Source organism: Bubalus kerabau, chromosome 20 (assembly GCF_029407905.1).
Source record: "Bubalus kerabau isolate K-KA32 ecotype Philippines breed swamp buffalo chromosome 20, PCC_UOA_SB_1v2, whole genome shotgun sequence".
NCBI lineage: Eukaryota > Metazoa > Chordata > Mammalia > Artiodactyla > Bovidae > Bubalus > Bubalus kerabau.
Window position 1 is genome coordinate 53599278 of NC_073643.1, and position 17469 is coordinate 53616746.

At 42.2% G+C, this 17469-nt stretch overlaps 1 protein-coding gene across 10 annotated transcripts in view; it reads left to right on the forward strand.

Annotated features, from left to right (window-relative positions):
- MAP4 (microtubule associated protein 4) overlaps positions 1-17469 on the forward strand; it is a 156909-nt gene that overhangs the window by 107690 nt on the left and 31750 nt on the right. For 6 of the 10 annotated variants that reach the window (XM_055558141.1, XM_055558143.1, XM_055558144.1 and 3 more), the window contains exons 4-9: positions 2582-2704; positions 5102-5215; positions 7652-7786; positions 8377-9438; positions 10167-10286; positions 12218-15550. In XM_055558141.1, coding sequence (XP_055414116.1) covers positions 2582-2704; positions 5102-5215; positions 7652-7786; positions 8377-9438; positions 10167-10286; positions 12218-15550 — 4887 coding nt within the window. The remainder of the gene's footprint in view (positions 1-2581; positions 2705-5101; positions 5216-7651; positions 7787-8376; positions 9439-10166; positions 10287-12217; positions 15551-17469) is intronic. The other 4 variants (XM_055558147.1, XM_055558149.1, XM_055558150.1 and 1 more) reach the window with 1 other exon arrangement.

Sequence of the window (17469 nt, forward strand, 5' to 3'; positions counted from 1 at the left end):
TAACATAGAATACTTAAAAGGTTTCAGTTCATTTCAGTCGCTCAGTCGTGTCTGACTCTTTGAGACCCCATGAATCGCAGCACGCCAGGCCTCCCTGTCCATCACCAACTCCCGGAGGTCACTCAGACTCATGTCCATTGAGTCGGTGATGCCATCCAGCCATCTCATCCTGTCGTCCCCTTCTCCTCCTGCCCCCAACCCTTCCCAGCATCAGAGTCCTTTCCAATGAGTCAACTCTTCGCATGAGGTGGCCAAAGTATTGGAGTTTCAGCTTCAACATCAGTCCTTCCAATGAACACCCAGGACTGATCTTCTTTAGGATGGACTGGTTGGATCTCCTTGCAGTCCAAGGGACTCTCAAGAGTCTTCTCCAACACCACAGTTCAAAAGCATCAATTCTTCAGTGCTCAGCTTTCTTCACAGTCCAACTCGCACATCCATACATGACCACTGGAAAAACCACAGCCTTGACTAGACGGACCTTTGTTGGCAAAGTAATGTCTCTGCTTTTTAATATGCTATCTAGGTTTAAGTTGGTTTTTTTAAAAAATAAAGGCTAATAAAAAAAATACGTGGTTAAGGGCTAAATTGTTTGCTAGGAACAACAACAAATGTTGAAAGAGCTATGTAAAGGAAAATGAGCATTAAAATCTGAAGAGAGGCTCTGTGGAAGCTCTGACCTGGGTCCTGGCCTTGGGATGTTGGTACAAGAGGGAACATTTCAGACAGGTGGATCACGTGAGCAAAGGCACAGGGGCAAGAAGCACGGGCTTGAGGGGACTAACCTGCTTTCCTGTTGGAGTCAAGGGAAATAAGCCTGGCAGGGGTTCATTTCAGTGGATGAGGAACAGTATTAGATTAGCACCCAACACTTTGATTCTTATTCTGTGGGAAGCATTTGTTGTGTTAAAACCCTAAGCAGATTGACTTTATTAACTTTGAAATAAGAGATGGTGGGTGTACCTTCTCTAAGTAGGCCATAATTCAAAGATTGAAATGCTAATACTTTCCTGTGTAGTGTAAAATTATGGATAAAATGACAAGTATCCTTAGAGGTCATTACTGAGACCGGGAGAAATAAAAAGGCTGTCCTGTGTTTGCATGGTTAGCTTTCAGTAGAGCAGAGTCTAGCACTTAATCTATACTAGTACCCAACCATTTGCTTGCATGTTTACTCTGTCTCCCTCCCTTTATCCCTCCTTCTGTCCCTCCTGTGGTTTAACCTTTGCAGATTTATTAGAATGTTTACTAATAGTTAAGTGGGGGAAAGAAAAACTGTTCTTGAAGACAACCAAAGAGCCAAGTTTTGAGGCTATTGCTTACAATCTGTTGAGTCAGTTACAAATGGAGTCCTATCATCAACCTCAGGGCATCAGAAAAATCTTGTTTTCTCTTTATCATCTTCTGGTTGATTTCTCCTTAATAATTCAGAATGGGGCCGCGCTATTCAGATTAGATCAGATCAGTCTCTCAGTCGTGTCCGACTCTTTGCGACCCCATGAATCGCAGCACGCCAGGCCTCCCTGTCCATCACCAACTCGCGGAGTTCACTCAGACTCACGTCCATCGAGTCAGTGATGCCATCCAGCCATCTCATCCTCTGGCATCCCCTTCTCCTCCTGCCCCCAATCCCTCCCAGCATCAGAGTCTTTTCCAATGAGTCAACTCTTCGCATGAGGTAGCCAAAGTACTGGAGTTTCAGCTTTAGCATCATTCCTTCCAAAGAAATCCCAGGGCTGATCTCCTTCAGAATGGACTGGTTGGATCTCCTTGCAGTCCAAGGGACTCTCAAGAGTCTTCTCCAACACCACAGTTCAAAAGCATCAATTCTTCGGCACTCAGCCTTCTTCACAGTCCAACTCTCACATCCATACATGACCACAGGAAAAATCATAGCCTTGACTAGACGGACCTTTGTTGGCAAAGTAATGTTTCTGCTTTTGAATATGCTATCTAGGTTGGTCATAACTTTCCTTCCAAGGAGTAAGCATCTTTTAATTTCATGGCTACAGTCACCATCTGTAGTGATTTTGGAGCCCCCAAAAATAAAGTCTGACACTGTTTCCACTGTTTCCCCATCTATTTCCCATGAAGTGGTGGGACCGGATGCCATGATCTTCGTTTTCTCAATGTTGAGCTTTAAGCCAACTTTTTCACTCTCCACTTTCACTTTCATCAAGAGGCTTTTGAGTTCCTCTTCACTTTCTGCCATAAGGGTGGTGTCATCTGCATATCTGAGCTTATTGATATTTCTCCTGGCAATCTTGATTCCAGCTTGTGTTTCTTCCAGTCCAGCGTTTCTCATGATGTACTCTGCGTGTAAGTTAAATAAACAGGGTGACAATATACAGCCTTGACGAACTCCTTTTCCTATTTGGAACCAGTCTGTTGTTCTATGTCCAGTTTTGTGTTTTTGTTATTTGAGAACTAAGCTAAATAATTCTATAAAATCTTACATATGTCTATATGAAAACCTGTACTTGAATGTTCATAGCAGTTTTATTTACAAAAGACAGAAATAGAAACAATCAAATGTCAACAGTGGTACCTTATAACTTTGGTTTCCTGTTTCTGTTTGAAGGGTTTCCAACTGAATTCCTTGAAGAGAAGATGGCCTACCAGGGATATCAGAACAGCCAGAACTGGCCAGAAAATACAAACTTTTGCTTTGAACCCGAGCACATGGTAAATCCTACCCAGACTGGTAAGTACAAGACTTGCTTGTGACTGCTGAATATAATAACTTAAACATGAAAAGCCTCCAGTCACCACTCAGATAAAACATTGCAGCCTAAATATTGCTCGTAAAGCACAACCCAGGTATAATGATTTCCTCTGGACATTTAGTTGACCTTTCTCCTCTCTATTTATCCCTTCCTCTGAGGCAAGTGCCCCTTTGTTCTCTCCCCTTCAAAACCTGTTTTGACTAAATTAACTGAAATTCATCTTCCTTGAGGACTGAATGATCAGTTGTACCCTAGAACTTTAGTTCTTCTGTGGAGAATTATAATAATAAGGACACCATTTGTGGGATGCCTGTTTGTCCCAGGCACAGTGCTCGAGCCTCAATATACGTTCTCTCTACATTTATTACCTAACTCTGACAAATATATATTGTCCTCATTTGACAACAGAGAAATAAAACTTATACCCAGTTTCTATAAAATTAAAACTAATTTATATAGAGGAAAAAAAGCATATCTGTTGTTGCCTAGAGCTAGAAGTGGCAGGAGGGGTGGGCTGCATAAGGACCTCAAAGCAGTGGCATTGATACCTCCAAGTCAGAGCAGTCAAGTTGAGAGCTCAAGGTATTTGTTTCTACTTATACTATATGGTTTCTTTTATCTAACTTATAAGGTGCTCATGAAGTGAAGTGAAGTCACTCAGTCGTGTCTGACTCTTTGCGACCCCATGGGTTGCAGCCTAAGAGGCTCCTCTGTCCATGGAATTTTCCAGGAGATCTTCCTGACCCAGAGATTGAACCCTGGTCTCCCACATTGTAGGCAGACGCTTTACCGTCTGAGCCACCAGGGAAGTAAGGTGCTCATAACTGGTTCCAAATCATCTAGAACTTGATGTTCTGTACCACTCTCCAGTCATTGGTTACCCTGGATATATGTAATTTTAAAAGAAGCTTTATTGAGATATAATTCACATACCATATAAGTCACCCATTCAAAGTATACAATTAGGTGGATTTTAGTATATTTATATACCTCCTAAAGAAACTCAGTACTCCTTAGATCTCACTGCCTACCTCCTATCCATCCTAGCCCTAAGCTACCACTAACTAACTTTATGTCTCTGTATATTTACCTGTTAACTGTGAGATTGGATGAGATCACTAAGGGGAGGGAATATAGAAAAAGAAGGGTCTTCATCTCTCCCCCATCTTTAGTTCTCAGCTTAAATATGAACTAAAGTATATCCATCTGTTAAATGTTTTCAACCCTTATTTTTATACATCTTAGGATTTTTAGAGTGTTCAGGGTCTGCATATCATACACACCCAGTGAAATATATTGGCCACCTGATGCAAAGAGCCGAGTCACTGGAGAAGACCCTGATGCCCAGAAAGATTGAGGGCAAGAGGAGAAGGGGGCCACAGGGGATGAGATGATTGGATGACATCACCAACTCAATGGACATGAGTTTGAGCAAGCTCTGAGAAATAGTGAAGGACTGGGAAGCCTGGTGTGCTGCAATTCATGGGGTTGCAAAGAGTGGGACATGACTGAGCAACTGAACGACAAAATAGTAATGAATAAATGACAGAATTTCATAGAGGTCTTTGATTTTTACCTGTGATTTGGCAGTCTTCCTCTCCTAATACGCGAACCATGCAACAGTTATTTTTGTTGCTAATTTAAGGCCTAGACTTCAGTGCAGCCGCCTCTGACAGTGGAAGTACAGAATTAGCATTCACTGAGAATAGAAATGCATGTTCTTAGGTCCTGGCAATCTTTTACCCCTGGCTTTCTGGGGTAACTCAGATGTATGTTGCATTTTGAGATGGCCTCCTTAGAGAGCAGAATTCTTGCTTGGCCTGAGTGGCTTTGCTCTTTTTTTGTAAGAAAGTAGAGTTTACCTAATGTTTTCAGTGCCTTCACTCATGCCAGCTCCTGAGTATAGAGTTCATTCTCTTCAGATGCCAGCTGTTCACCTTGTCTCATTCAGACAGCTTTTGAAATGCAGTTTTCTTCATGATGTTCACAGGAGGTGACAATGTCCTTTTTACTTTTTTTTTTTAATAACCTGGAATAAATGTCTGCTCTGTAAATACACATTGAAAGTTTAGTTATATTTGTATTCTCACTTCCTAGTATAGACTCAAGCATGAATTGTATTTTCAGTTTTGTATATTTGTTGCCTGACTGATTTAGATAATCAAATATTAAAGAATATGAGATTTTGTAATTTTAACTGTGAAAATGAATTAGTGAATATTTGATTTCCTGGCATGTTCAATCACGTATTACCTTATTTAACACACTGTTGACAATACACAATATTCAATAATATTGAATATTCATTCAGTAATAAATGCTAATCTTTCTAGTTGTGTTCTGGAAATGAGTTTTAAATTCCTTCTTTATTCCAGATCCCTTTAAGATGCACCATGATGATGGCCTAGAAGATTCGCTCTTTCTCCCCAGTGGAACAACCAATACTTCAGCATTTGTAGAACAAAATGATCCCCTGAAAGACACTTATGGTATGATTTCTCTAACTGGATTTATTTCTTAATTCCAAGCAATTAATGTGGACTTTCATTCATCACATTTGAAGTGAACCACTAGGGAAAGTCATGTTTAGGGACTCTGTCTGTCACAAGGCTGTTTCTAAATTGGGCTTTCCTGATGGTTCAGTAAGTAAAGAATCTGCCTGCAGTGTGGGAGATCCAGGTCCGATGCCTGGGTCAGGAAGATCCACTGGAGAAAGAAATGGCAACCCACTCCAGTATTCTTGCCAGGAAAATTCCATGGACAGAGTTTTAGTCATAGAGAATTCACAGTTGGGCTGCTCAGAGGCTGCTCACCTCCTCTTATGGGAGAGTCTTGAACCCTGTATCCTAGGGCCAGCTTCTGTCTCCACATTTTATTAGTTCATGGCCTTATTAAGAAAGTTATGTCCTCCCTAAAGTTTGATTTCTTTATAAAATGGAGCCACCATTAGTTCTTACTTTAAGATGTGGTGATGATTAAATAAAATTATGTAAAAGTACACCACGTAGTGTCTGGTACATAGTAAAACGTTAAACAGATCTTAGTTCTCAATTAGTAGTATCCTCATTCCTGGTTTTATATAGCTTAACATGAATGCAGCCAAGGTCCTGTAGGGCAGGCAAAACTTTACTTCTACTCATCTTTGGTGTTCAGTTGAGTTTAATAAAAAGATTTATCAAAAAAAAAAAAAGCAAATAATTTGGGCTTCCCTGGTGGCTCAGATGGTAAAGAATCCACCTGTAATGCGGGAGAGCTGAGTTCAATCCCTGGGTTGGGAGGATCCCCTGGAGGAGGGCATGGCAACCCACTCCAGAATTCTTGCCTGGAGAATCCCCATGGACAGATAGGCATGCAACATATATCACATGGAAAGAAAGCAACTCAAAGTGATAGCTTAGAAATTCAGTTTGTGTAACATCCTCAAGAAAGAATAATAAACTTATAGAGAAATGACAGGAAAAATGAAGCAATTGTACACTTCCAAGAGTCGTACTGTGGGAGGGTAAATATGTGGGAGGAAACTAATGGAGTCAGGTTTGTTGGCAGATTCCTCTGGTGCCCTCTCTGGCCTGATGAGCATCTCTTGCCAGTGAAAGGAAAATTTATATCCTGCCTTTAGTCAGAAAGGCGGTAGCTTTTTCTGGGTTTGCTGTTTGCTTGATTGCCTTCAGCTCAAAATTTTTATGTCAAAGTGGCATATCTGAGGGTGACATGTTCTGGTTTCCTTCATTACCCATCATCAGTAAGTCCCGCTTCAAATTATGTTTATAATTTTGTTTTTTGTAAAGATCCTGACTAGTAGTAATATGTTTCACTTGTGCTTTCCTGTGGCCTGATGATCTCTTGGAAGAAGGATGTTGAATAAATTGACTTTGATGCTGTCGTCTAATCTCCTGAGTTGATTTTGGCTTTGACTCCTGGTTTTTTTTTTTTTTCCCCAGCTCACTAGCTAGGGAGTCATTTAGTTGCATTGACTTCTCTCTTTACAGCATCTTTCTTCTCTTCCTTTATTCTCTCTCTGCTTTACCCTAATGAATGCCCCTATCTCTTCATACCTAGAGTATCTCAGTAGTCACCTGTCAGAATCCTGCTCCCTTTTAAAATTATTTCTGAATATGCCTGATCACTCTGACTTCTTGTTCTTTATTCTTATCTCATTTTCATGGTTAATACCTTAAGATAGCATGCCCCTGTCCTTTGGGGGTTTTTTGCTCTTGATTTATCTGGTTTTCCAGATCCTTCTTCTGTTGTTTGTTCTAATCTTGTTTTACCTCTCTGGTTTACAAGACCTGTTTAAATCAGACTGATCTCAAAGTCCAAGAAACATTCATGTGCTTTTGGCATCTTCATTCTTTTCTTTGCTCAGTGGTATCTCCATTCCTGAAATTAACTTCTCTCTCCTCTCTTTTTATTCTTGTTTCTCCTCTGAAACCTTCTGTGACTGTTCTGGTCTTCTTCATATTTGTTTGTAAACTCTAATAATATTTAGTCCATACAACACAGTTTTCCTTATTTGATATATGTGTCTTTTGCCTCTCTAGCTAAATTGTAATCCTGATGGCAAGGACCCGGTGATATTAAATCCCATGTGATATTATGTCTGGCAGAGGACAGCATAATAATAATACTTTAAATCTGTCTAGTTCTTAATAATTTACAAATCATTTTTACAAAATTGTAATTTTTGAATCTTTGCAAAACACTGTAGGTGGCCAGTCAATGTTGATTAGTGGTGTGACAGCCTAACAGTTAGCCAAACCTGACAAATGTCAGCGATTTTTACTTTTAAACTTTCCTGCTTTGTTTCTCATTGTTCCTGTTGACCTATGTCTTTATGGCAGTGTATAAACTGATTTCAGATATCAAATGTGCTTTTTCCTCAATGTTGACTGAGTTTCAAAAATGGATTTCTGTGTTACTATTAGGTATGTTACCCTGCGACACATTTGCTCCTGCAGCTGTTGTTCCTCAGGGGTGGTCTGCGGAAGCCCCCAACCCTGCACACTTGGAATCCTTCACTTCCCCTGAGGCCATTCCACAGCCTCTGCAGCCAACAGCAGGTACATTATTAGACTCCTTCTTTGCACTTAATAGTTACAATATCAGTAATCATCATATAGTTTTTAGCCTTTTGCTTGCAGCATGGATAAAATTTTCACCACTGTCACAAATGTTTTTAAACTTTTTAAACTTTTAAATGTTTTTAAAGTACTGACTTCACAGCTGGAGGAATTAAGTTGTAGTTGAAATACAATCAGGGTTAGAGGGCAAAGACAGTCCGTGTAATTCAGTGCAGATTTAGAACTCCGAGGTGGGGGCGTTTCTTGACATCCACAGGTTCCCTTCCTGCCACTAATTGTGTACCTGTGTTGGTGTGTGTTTTTTGGTTTTTGGGGTTTTTTGACCTGTGTTTTTTTTTCTCTCCTTTGCCTTTCCTCCTCCACTATATGTTCTGCCAATATTTTATTCTTCTAAATATTGAAACTGTTGAAGAGTAGCAACAAATGCATTAACTGGACAGCTTTTTAGTTATGTTTAGGACGTTATGGTCACAAAAGCCAGATCTCTCATGGCCTAAAAAAGTAAGTTTTGAGTGAAGAGCTATGAGCAGGCAATGATGGATCCTATGTGTCCAACTTACTTCCCTTAGAGCCAGCTGAGAAAGTAGAAATGGCATCAGGGGAAGAGAGAGCACCAGCAGAAGCATTGGAGATGATGATGAAACTGCAGGCTGCTGACATGGCACCATCTCGAGAAGCAGAGATGGTCCTGGCTAAAGATGTGGTGCCAGCCACAGAGACAGAGGTGGCATTGGCTAAAGACATGGAATCACCTACCAAACCAGATGAGGCACTGGTCAAGGACGTGGAATCATCCATCGAATCAGATATGGCCTTAGTCAAGGATGTGGTACTGCCTGTACAAACAGAGGAAACCGCAGTTAAGGATGTCATACTGCCCACAGAAACAGATGTGTCTTTGGACGAGGACCTGGCACTGTCCACAGAAACAGAGGTATCCACAGCCCAGGACATACTACTATTCAAAGAAACAGAGAGCACACCACCTGTTACAATGGATTTGGCCTCAGCTGAGGGCACAGTCCCACCTACAGACCAAGAGATGACCCCAGTCAAGGGTGCAGTATCACTCTCAGAGATAGAAGCACCCCTGGATGAGGACATTGTGTTATCCACAGAAATATGCTCAGCCAAAGAGATAGCCCTGTCCTCAGAAACAGAGGTGGCCCTGATCAGGGAAATGGGACTACCCCCAGAAACAGAGGCCATTCTAGACAAGGACATGGCTGCACCTCCAGAAACAGAAGTCATCGTGCCAGTCAAAGATATGGCTCCATCCCCAGGAATAGAGACGACCCTGGCCAAGGACGTGGCTCCACGTCAAGAAATAGAGGTGACCCTGGGCAAGGATACGGTTTCACTTCCAGCAACAGAGATGGCCCTAGGCAGGAATGTGGCTCTGCCCCCAGAAACAGAGGTGACCCTGGCAAAGGATGTTGCTCAGCCCCCTGAAACGGAGGTGAACCTGGCCAACGATGCGGCTCTGGCCAAATTCTCAGAAGCAGAGGTGGTACCAGTTCCTGTTAAGGACATGGAAACTGCATGGACCCAGGAAGCAACAAGTGAGGATTCCCAGTTAAAATCTCTCCAGGATGAGGGACAGTCAGCTGTACCTCTCATGACTTCACCAGGTATGGGCTTACGTTTACTTGCAGTATTTCTGTCTGTGTAGTCTCCAGAAGAGTAAGGGACAAGCATCATGCTAGGGAGAATGAAGACAGTCCTACTGTACTTTGCAAGTCTACACACATTCCTGCTCCCCTAGACAGTTTTTCTCACCTTCACCCTCCTCCGGCCGCCAGCCCCTTCTCCATCCTTTTTCTCACTCATCTTCCTGTTTTCCTTATAGATAATTGAAGATTGAAGTAATTAAAGAGAACTTTCACAGAATTCCACTTGCTCATGTATCTTACTACCTGTTTCTTTATCTTAGACTCTGCCTTCCCTCTTGTTGCCATCAGCAAACAGTCCTTGCTCCTAGTCATCAGAGCCAGCATCTTTGTCTTAAACTAAATCCCACCTTGTCTCCTTATGCACATTGCCCTGCCCATTCTCTCTCTTCCTGTCTCTCATCAATTTCTGCCACTCCCCCCACCCACCCTGCTTTATATTGGATCTTTCTCACCAACATAAAAACAGTTGTTATTTTTCCCTTATGTAAAAAAAAAAAACAAAAAGAAACCAACCATCCCAATCCCCCTCGCCCTCCTCCTTCAAACTACCACTCCAGTTCTCTCTGCCCTCATAGGAGCATCCCTCATTCCTCAAAAACTGTTCCCATTTCCAATTTCTGCAAGGTGGAGAGGTAGCTGAATCAGTGCTTTTCTGAAATCTTTGTGGTTTTGACTTTCACCTTTAGAAGCAGTTGTGGCCATGGGCCAAAAGCACAGCTTGCCAACAGATGAGGATTCTGTGTTAGAAGAACTAGAGCAAAAGAAACCATCTAGTCAAACTTCTGAGCTTCCCTCGGAGACTTCAGGTAAGTCAGGAAACGAAGTGGCCTCTTTGAAACCACTTAAACTGGGAAAGATGAGGTGTTAGAAGACGTTGTTCCTGGTTATAACGTGGTAGTCATCAGGACCACTTACAAAGCCAGCTCTCTTTCTTAACCAGATTTTGTGTTGATTAGGCAGAGTCATCTTGTTAGATATTTTAAAATTATCAGTGCATCAATCTAAGACAACTCATCCAAGACAGCCATTTACTGTTATATCCTGTGTTGCCTTAGGCAGGTTATTTAGTTTCCTTATATGCAGTTAACTCAGTTCTAAGATGAATGAATTGGTCACGTGTTCTGTCACTCCTTGCTAGTTACAGTTTGCTCCATGGCCCAACAGCTTCAGCCATTACCTAGGGGCTTATTAGAAATGCAGGATCGTCGGCTCCTCCTCAGGCCTTTGTCATAAGATGCATTTTAACAAGTTTCCAGAATGTAACAAATTCTTAAATACACTAAGGAGCCTAAAATACTTGCTAACTTGAAAGTTGAATTATTCAGTGAGCTTCACACAGTTTTGATGCTAAGCCGGAAGCATGTACACGTGATTATCAACTTTATCAACTTAGTGATTCTTTGTCTACTGTTCTGTGACTGTGGTTAGAATGTGCACTTGGGGGCAGGGACCATAGTTCACTTGGAATCTCTACTGCTTTGAACACTGGCTAGCACCAAGTAAATAAATATATGACTTTTAAAATGTTGTTTTAGTGATTTAGCATACCATTAAGGATTTCTCAAGTCCTTGTGTACATGTCATGCTAAGACATAAGTTCCCAGGCATGAACTCTGCAATCAAAAATTTATATAACAATTGAATTAAATAGTATAAGAGACAGCACCAAATAGCTGTGGATTAATAGCCAAGTTAAATGATGCTGTGAGTTGCTAAAGCCTAGCAGTTTTCAAGAAAAACAATAATTGGCCTGAGGTATATTAAGTAAATGGTAGGATTTGGAGGACATTGGAGGGATAAAGACAAGAACAAAAGTCACTGTTTAAGTATTTTCATATTCTTTGAAGTCATTCATTACATCAGACTTGGCAAGAGCTGTCCTAGTCTGCTCTCACTGAGTCTCTTTCCAGGATCTTGGATCCATACTGCATTCATTAACTGAGAGGCCAGAGGTGGTACTAGCTGACTTCCTGAAACTTTTCCAAGGATGCTCACCCTAATTGTTCTAATTCATCACTCTATTTTCATTATGTATATATCTCTGTCTTTTGGGAAGTACCTTTAGCAACAGAATATTGAAATTTAGCACATTTGTCTTTCAAAGTAGGAGGCTCTGGTTCTGAAATAGTGTGGCTGTTTCTCTGGTCAAAATACTAATTCAGTAACTTTTCTTTTTCTTCTTTTTTTCCCTTTCTGTTTTTTTTCTTAAAGTAGTGTAGTTCTGTTCTTCTGGTCTGTTTCCCAAGTAATTGGTATAATATTGATAAGTAGTATAATTTTGGTGACAGACTATTAGCATTGTAAAATCATATGTATTTCATTCAGTTAATCAATGGGACCAAAAGAGGAGCTTACCATTGTTATTATCTTGGGAATTATGTACCTGTTAACAATAATTACAAATAAGCATCAGTTGAGATTTATAGGTATTTGGGTGTATATTATACAGTTCAGAAGATCTCTGTTTGAATTTCTTTTCTCAAGTTTCAAATATTTTGTATATCTGTTTTGCGGGAAAAAAAAGTCCTCACCTGAGAGATGATCTTGGGTCTTTGTTAAATATTTGTTGATCCCAGTTAAGAATGAGAAATGTTTTGGAAAAAACTTTTCCTAAATGAATCAGTTTGTGGGTTGGTGAAAATGTCACTGTTTAAATGTCAGTAAGTGGATTTTTTAAAAAAGAAACAATAATGAGGGATTTTCTGTTTGGAATTTTAGCCAGCTTCATGTATTGCAGGTACCCCTCCCACACAAGCCAAACCAGCGTGCAGACCCAGTGACCGCAGGTCCGCCCGGCCCACCCGGCCCAGGCCTTCCAGGGTCCCTCCTGAGCTGCTGGGAGGCTCTTCTCCATGGAAGACTCTTGATCCTGGGCTGGGCCCTTGCCCTTTGTCTGAGCTGGGTTGGGTTTCTGGTTCGTCTTCCTGTGGTGAGCCTGGGAACCAGAGGAAAACTATTCATGGTGACTTCCTTGAACCTCAGAGAGATCTTGGCAGGGAGGCCTGGGATATAGAAAGCTCACCAATGATGATGAAGAAAAAAAAGAAGAAACCAAAGCAGAAGAGGTATTCTCAACCCCGGGCTGGGGGACCTTGGGATGATGACAATGGAGACGAGCCTAGAGGTTATTCCTTTGCCACTGACTCAGAAAAGTCAGTTGTGCCCCCCAGCCAGCCCACCACTGGGGGCACAGAACATGGACTAGTGTCCAGAGAAGACTTGAAAGGGGCATGTGAAACTGATTCCAGAGAAGCCAAACTGGTGGCTGAGAGCTTTGTCTCAGACAGTCTAAGTATTCCTTCACGTCCTTTGGAAGAAGCCCCGAAAACTACGGTAAATTCTCAGCCCAAACAGAGAGTTGAGGCACAGGTGAAAGGTAACAAGTCAGCACCACAGGGTCGGGACAAGAAATTGCTGCAAGATGAGTGCACACTGCAGGCTGCACCCCACCTCCAGACGGCTGCAGATGAAAGCCAGACAGTCAGCTCCCTCAGTCTGAAAGGACCCCTGACAGAGGTTTCTTCACACAAAGTAGAAATTCCTTTGGAGGTCAGACCCAAAGAGGGTTGCACTCCCATCATGAACCAAGAGGCTGTGGGTGGAGTTTCAAAACCCAGTCCAGCAAAAGAACTGCCTGCTTCCATATCCACTGTGACAGCAGGTGATCCATTAGGAAATAGTCTAAAAGAAGGGAATGATGAAAGTAAAATGACTGAACTGCAGAATGACAAACAGAAAGAGTTTTCTGAAGGAGCTGAAGAGGTTAAAGAACTAAAAAAGGAAAGTGTTCCCAAGCAAAGACATGAGAACAGCATCTCGGCTTCTGAGCAGCTGCAGGACATGGTGTTAGCTCAGGCCCCTGGACTAGGGAATGAACCGTTTAAGAGGATGGCAGGTGATGGAAAAAGCAGGAAGGGGAGGACAAGTTCTGGGAAGATGAGAGCAAGTTCTGGGAAGGTGAGAGCAAAGTCTGAGCCACCATTCCTTGCAGATAGCCAGGACAGCAGAGCTGTCTTTGTGCCAAGTGGGAGGATGGCTACTGGGGATAAAAGGGAGGAGTTGGGGCTGGATTCTTCAAAGCAGCCAGGGACTGTGGCTGCGCTCACTGAAGCAGTAGTGATGGGGGAACCTAAGGAGATGACGGACCCTAGGGTGGCAGGCACCTTGCAGGCATTGATTCCTTTGGGAAACGGGTCAGGCATGATTCAGGCTTCCGGTGCTAGAGCAGAAAGAGGCGCTGTAGCCACAGACATGGGGGTCAGCAACCAGAGCAGGGAGGAAAAGTGTCCTTGGATGGGTCATGAGGCAGCTCCTTGGGTTTTTGAAAAGCCTAAAAAAAGAGGCAGTGAAGGCAAAACCAAAAAGTATAAAAATAATTATTCCACACAGCCTGCTGGAATGGAGAGGAAGGAAGAAATCCTTAACCTGCCTTTCGTAAGGAAGGATGGGGTTACTGATAGTACTCCCCATCAAAACAAGGAATCAGAGCCTACTGTCCCTTTGTGCTCACATACATCAGATACACCCACAGGGGAAACAGATGACCAAAAGGGTAGAAATGTTGAGGCTAATTCTTTTGAACTTGGGGCTCTTGGCGGAAATAAAACAAACACAGGCAAGGATTCTCCTATTACTGAACTGGCTACCAAGATGACAGACGTGAGTTGCCAAGACCAAATCCCGGGGGCAGGATTTGTTCCCTCAGTCCTGGCTGAGGAGAATAAGACAGATGTGGCCAAAGGGCACACTGCAGTGGCTGACAAACCAAGTAAAAGGAGTAATGATGGAAAAAGCACAAAGACTAAAAATAGTTTCCCTGAGAAGCACACTCTGGAGAATAAGATAGATGCAACAAAAATACATGTTCCCATGGAAACCATAGGGGACCACAGAATTGAAGGAATGGGCTATGTGGACGAAAATAGCAATATTACATTTACCTGCCCCAGAACTCCACCAGAGTTGATGAAAAAGTCAGTCCCCCTAGAGGCTCAGGAACCAGCAGCCTGTGAAAAACCACCCACTTCTACTTCTCAAGTAGTAAAGGAAAGTGATTCATTTCCAGGCACCTTGACAGAAAGTAAGCAAGAAACAGCTCCAGCCCAGATTCCCAAATTATTAGAGGTAGATAGTTACAGCAAAGATGGAGTCCCAAAGGAACAAAGACCTGAGGGTCCCTCAGCTGTTATGCCCTCTATGAGCACAGGAGGAGTTGCCTCAACTCTGACAGCAGCCATAGAAACAGTTAACAGTCATTCTAACTGTCTTCAGGATAAAGGTGAGCTTGCTGGTACCATGAAAAATGAAGCAGGGAGAGATGGAGAGCATGTGATAGGAGACCCTGAGTCCACGCCCAGTGGTGCCTCAAAGCACTCAGTAGAGGAGACCACAGAGCCGGCAGGGGGACACCTTCTTTCTGGAGTGCTGGTAAACGAACCCAGCCTGGCAGGTGAGGTCAGACGCCTAGAAGCATGTGCAGATAGGAGTAATTTCCCAACATGTCCAGTAAACAAAGAGTCTGAGCAAGGTTCTGCTCCAGTTTCAATTCCTCACCTACTGGGAGACAAAGCACAAAAGCCCAGTTTCTGTGAGGACCAAAGTACTGAAGGTAGAGATTCCAAGGGCCCAGATAATTTGAATAAGGAGGTAGATATGACTCTCTCGCTTCCAGAAAGTGAAAAGGATAAAAAGGATAAATTGGAAGAAATCAGTCTGGATTCTGACATCAGAGAAATGGCATATGTTTCCTTGGCACCACCAGAACTCCAGTCAGATGTCTTAGATGGCAAAATTGAAGCGACTTCTTCAACAATGATAGATGAGTTAGTAGTAACTGCTTCCGAAGCGCCTCAACTCCCAGAATCCAAAGGCAAGATCTTGGAGGCACCTAAGAAAATGACAGAAAAATCTGAATCAAAGACTCTGGGAGAAGGGAAGAAGGAAGATAAAAGCAGAGCAGCCGAACCCATGAAAGGCTACATGAGACCTACCAAGTCCCGAGGACTGACTCCACTTTTACCAAAATCTACCATCCAGGAGCGAGAGCGATCCAGGCAACTCAAGTCCAGTGGTATGCACCTGCCGTGGGGAAATGTGTGTGCTTGTGGCTTTTGATCAGCATCAAAAAGGCAAAGAGCTTGTGCTTTGGTTTCATTCAGACTCTAATCATTCTTGTTAACCGTTGATTTGTTGGCATGAAGACCTGTAACTGCTAATTACGTGTTTTCTGCAGCCAAGGCATGCCTTGTGTCCAGCTTGGGAGGCTGGTGACCTGGTTGCATGCCTTTTTACCCAGCACTGAACCTTGACTTTCAGGGGAAGTTGAATTTCAAATGATGAATTGTTTAGCAGGAAGCCTGTCACCATCCACAATATTCTCAATTAAACAACAAAAATAATGTACCTCCTATGTGTACAGCCAAATTTTAACCATTATTTTGTATAAGGATTCACAGGAGGAAAGAAAACATTTCATGTCCAGCTGTGTTGGGGATTTTTTTTTCCAGTATACGTATGTAGCTTATGCTGGTGGGATTCAATATCCAAATTACTTTTGGAGTAAATGGAAATGGAAGGCCCTTTATGGTAGCCTCCAACCAGATTGGTAGGCACAGACTTTATATATTTGTGTTTCTCATACTGGGAAATGATCTCTCAATGATGGAGCTGTATCTGTTTTGTTTTTTTTTTTTTCCCTGAAAAGTATACATATCATCATGGCCTTTGAGGTTATTCACAGCCTACAAACGATGCTGTTTCTTAATCACTGTTTCCTAGCTTGCATGAGGTAGCTACTAACTCCAGAAATGAAAACACGCTGGTTGGCCTTGGGGTAGCCAGTTAGGTTTTTGGAGGGGCTTCATCATGGGATGGTGTTCTGCATGGTATGGACTTGTTATTTTGGGTAGAGCTTGTGCTTTGCATGAATTTGTACCCAGTAAGGAATGTGTGTTCTGTGAGTAGAGAATGCTTAAACATTGTTATTTGCCTAAGACATTCTGATCTTTTCCGTTTTTGTATCTTCTTTCTATTAGCTACCCTATTGTCAAGGCCAGAAATGAGAATGTATGTAAAGTGCTTCCAGCTTTCATTAAGATTCCCAGCCCTCTATATGGTTCATTAGTTGTAGCTTCTAGACCCTTTCTTTTGTTTCAGCAGTAATTAAAAGATAACATGTTAAGTTTTCTGAAACTTAGGCATCTGTTTTAGCACAGAATTGCTGGAAAATGTACAGGATTTGTTCTGATTGTTGAGGAAACAAAGCGGGTGCTACAAGACTTTGGGGCCCCTCCCTTGGCTAGCCACCCTCAGAGACATGTGTTAGGAGTAGCTTTGCAGAGTGGCCGAGGAGGAACTGATATATCTTGGACAAAATATCTTCTCTAGATTTTATCACACCTTCTCCCTAAGGACAATCTATCCTTTTTTTTTTTTTTTTTTTTTTGCTAATTAAAACTTTGGTAGGTAAAATTAAAATTCTCAAAAATAAATTTTTGAATAGGCTAATACATTCACATGGTATAAAAGGATATGCAGTAAAATGTAAGTCTGCTTCTCTCTTTTAAGCCCCATCCAAGTTTCTCTCTGCAGAGGCAACCAATGTTTAGTGTCTTACACAGCCTTCCAGACAATTTATGCATAAAGAATCAATGACATGTATTTCCTGATTTTATAAAAGTGAGATATACCACGCATAATGACATGTACCTTGCTTTCTAAACCTAATTATTTTAGAGCTGTTTATAAATCAGCAAAGCAAGGGGCCTCAGTCTTTTTTTAAATGTGTGCATGCGTGCCAAGTCATGTCCCGCTCTTTGTGATCCCATGGACTGTAGCCAGGCTCCTCTGTCCATGGGATCTCCAAGCAAGAATACCAGAGTGGGTTGGCATTTCCTACTCCAGGGAATCTTCCCAACCCAGGTATAGAACCCGCATCTCCTGCATTGGCAGGTGGATCCTTTACCACTGGCACCACCTGGGAAGCCCCCT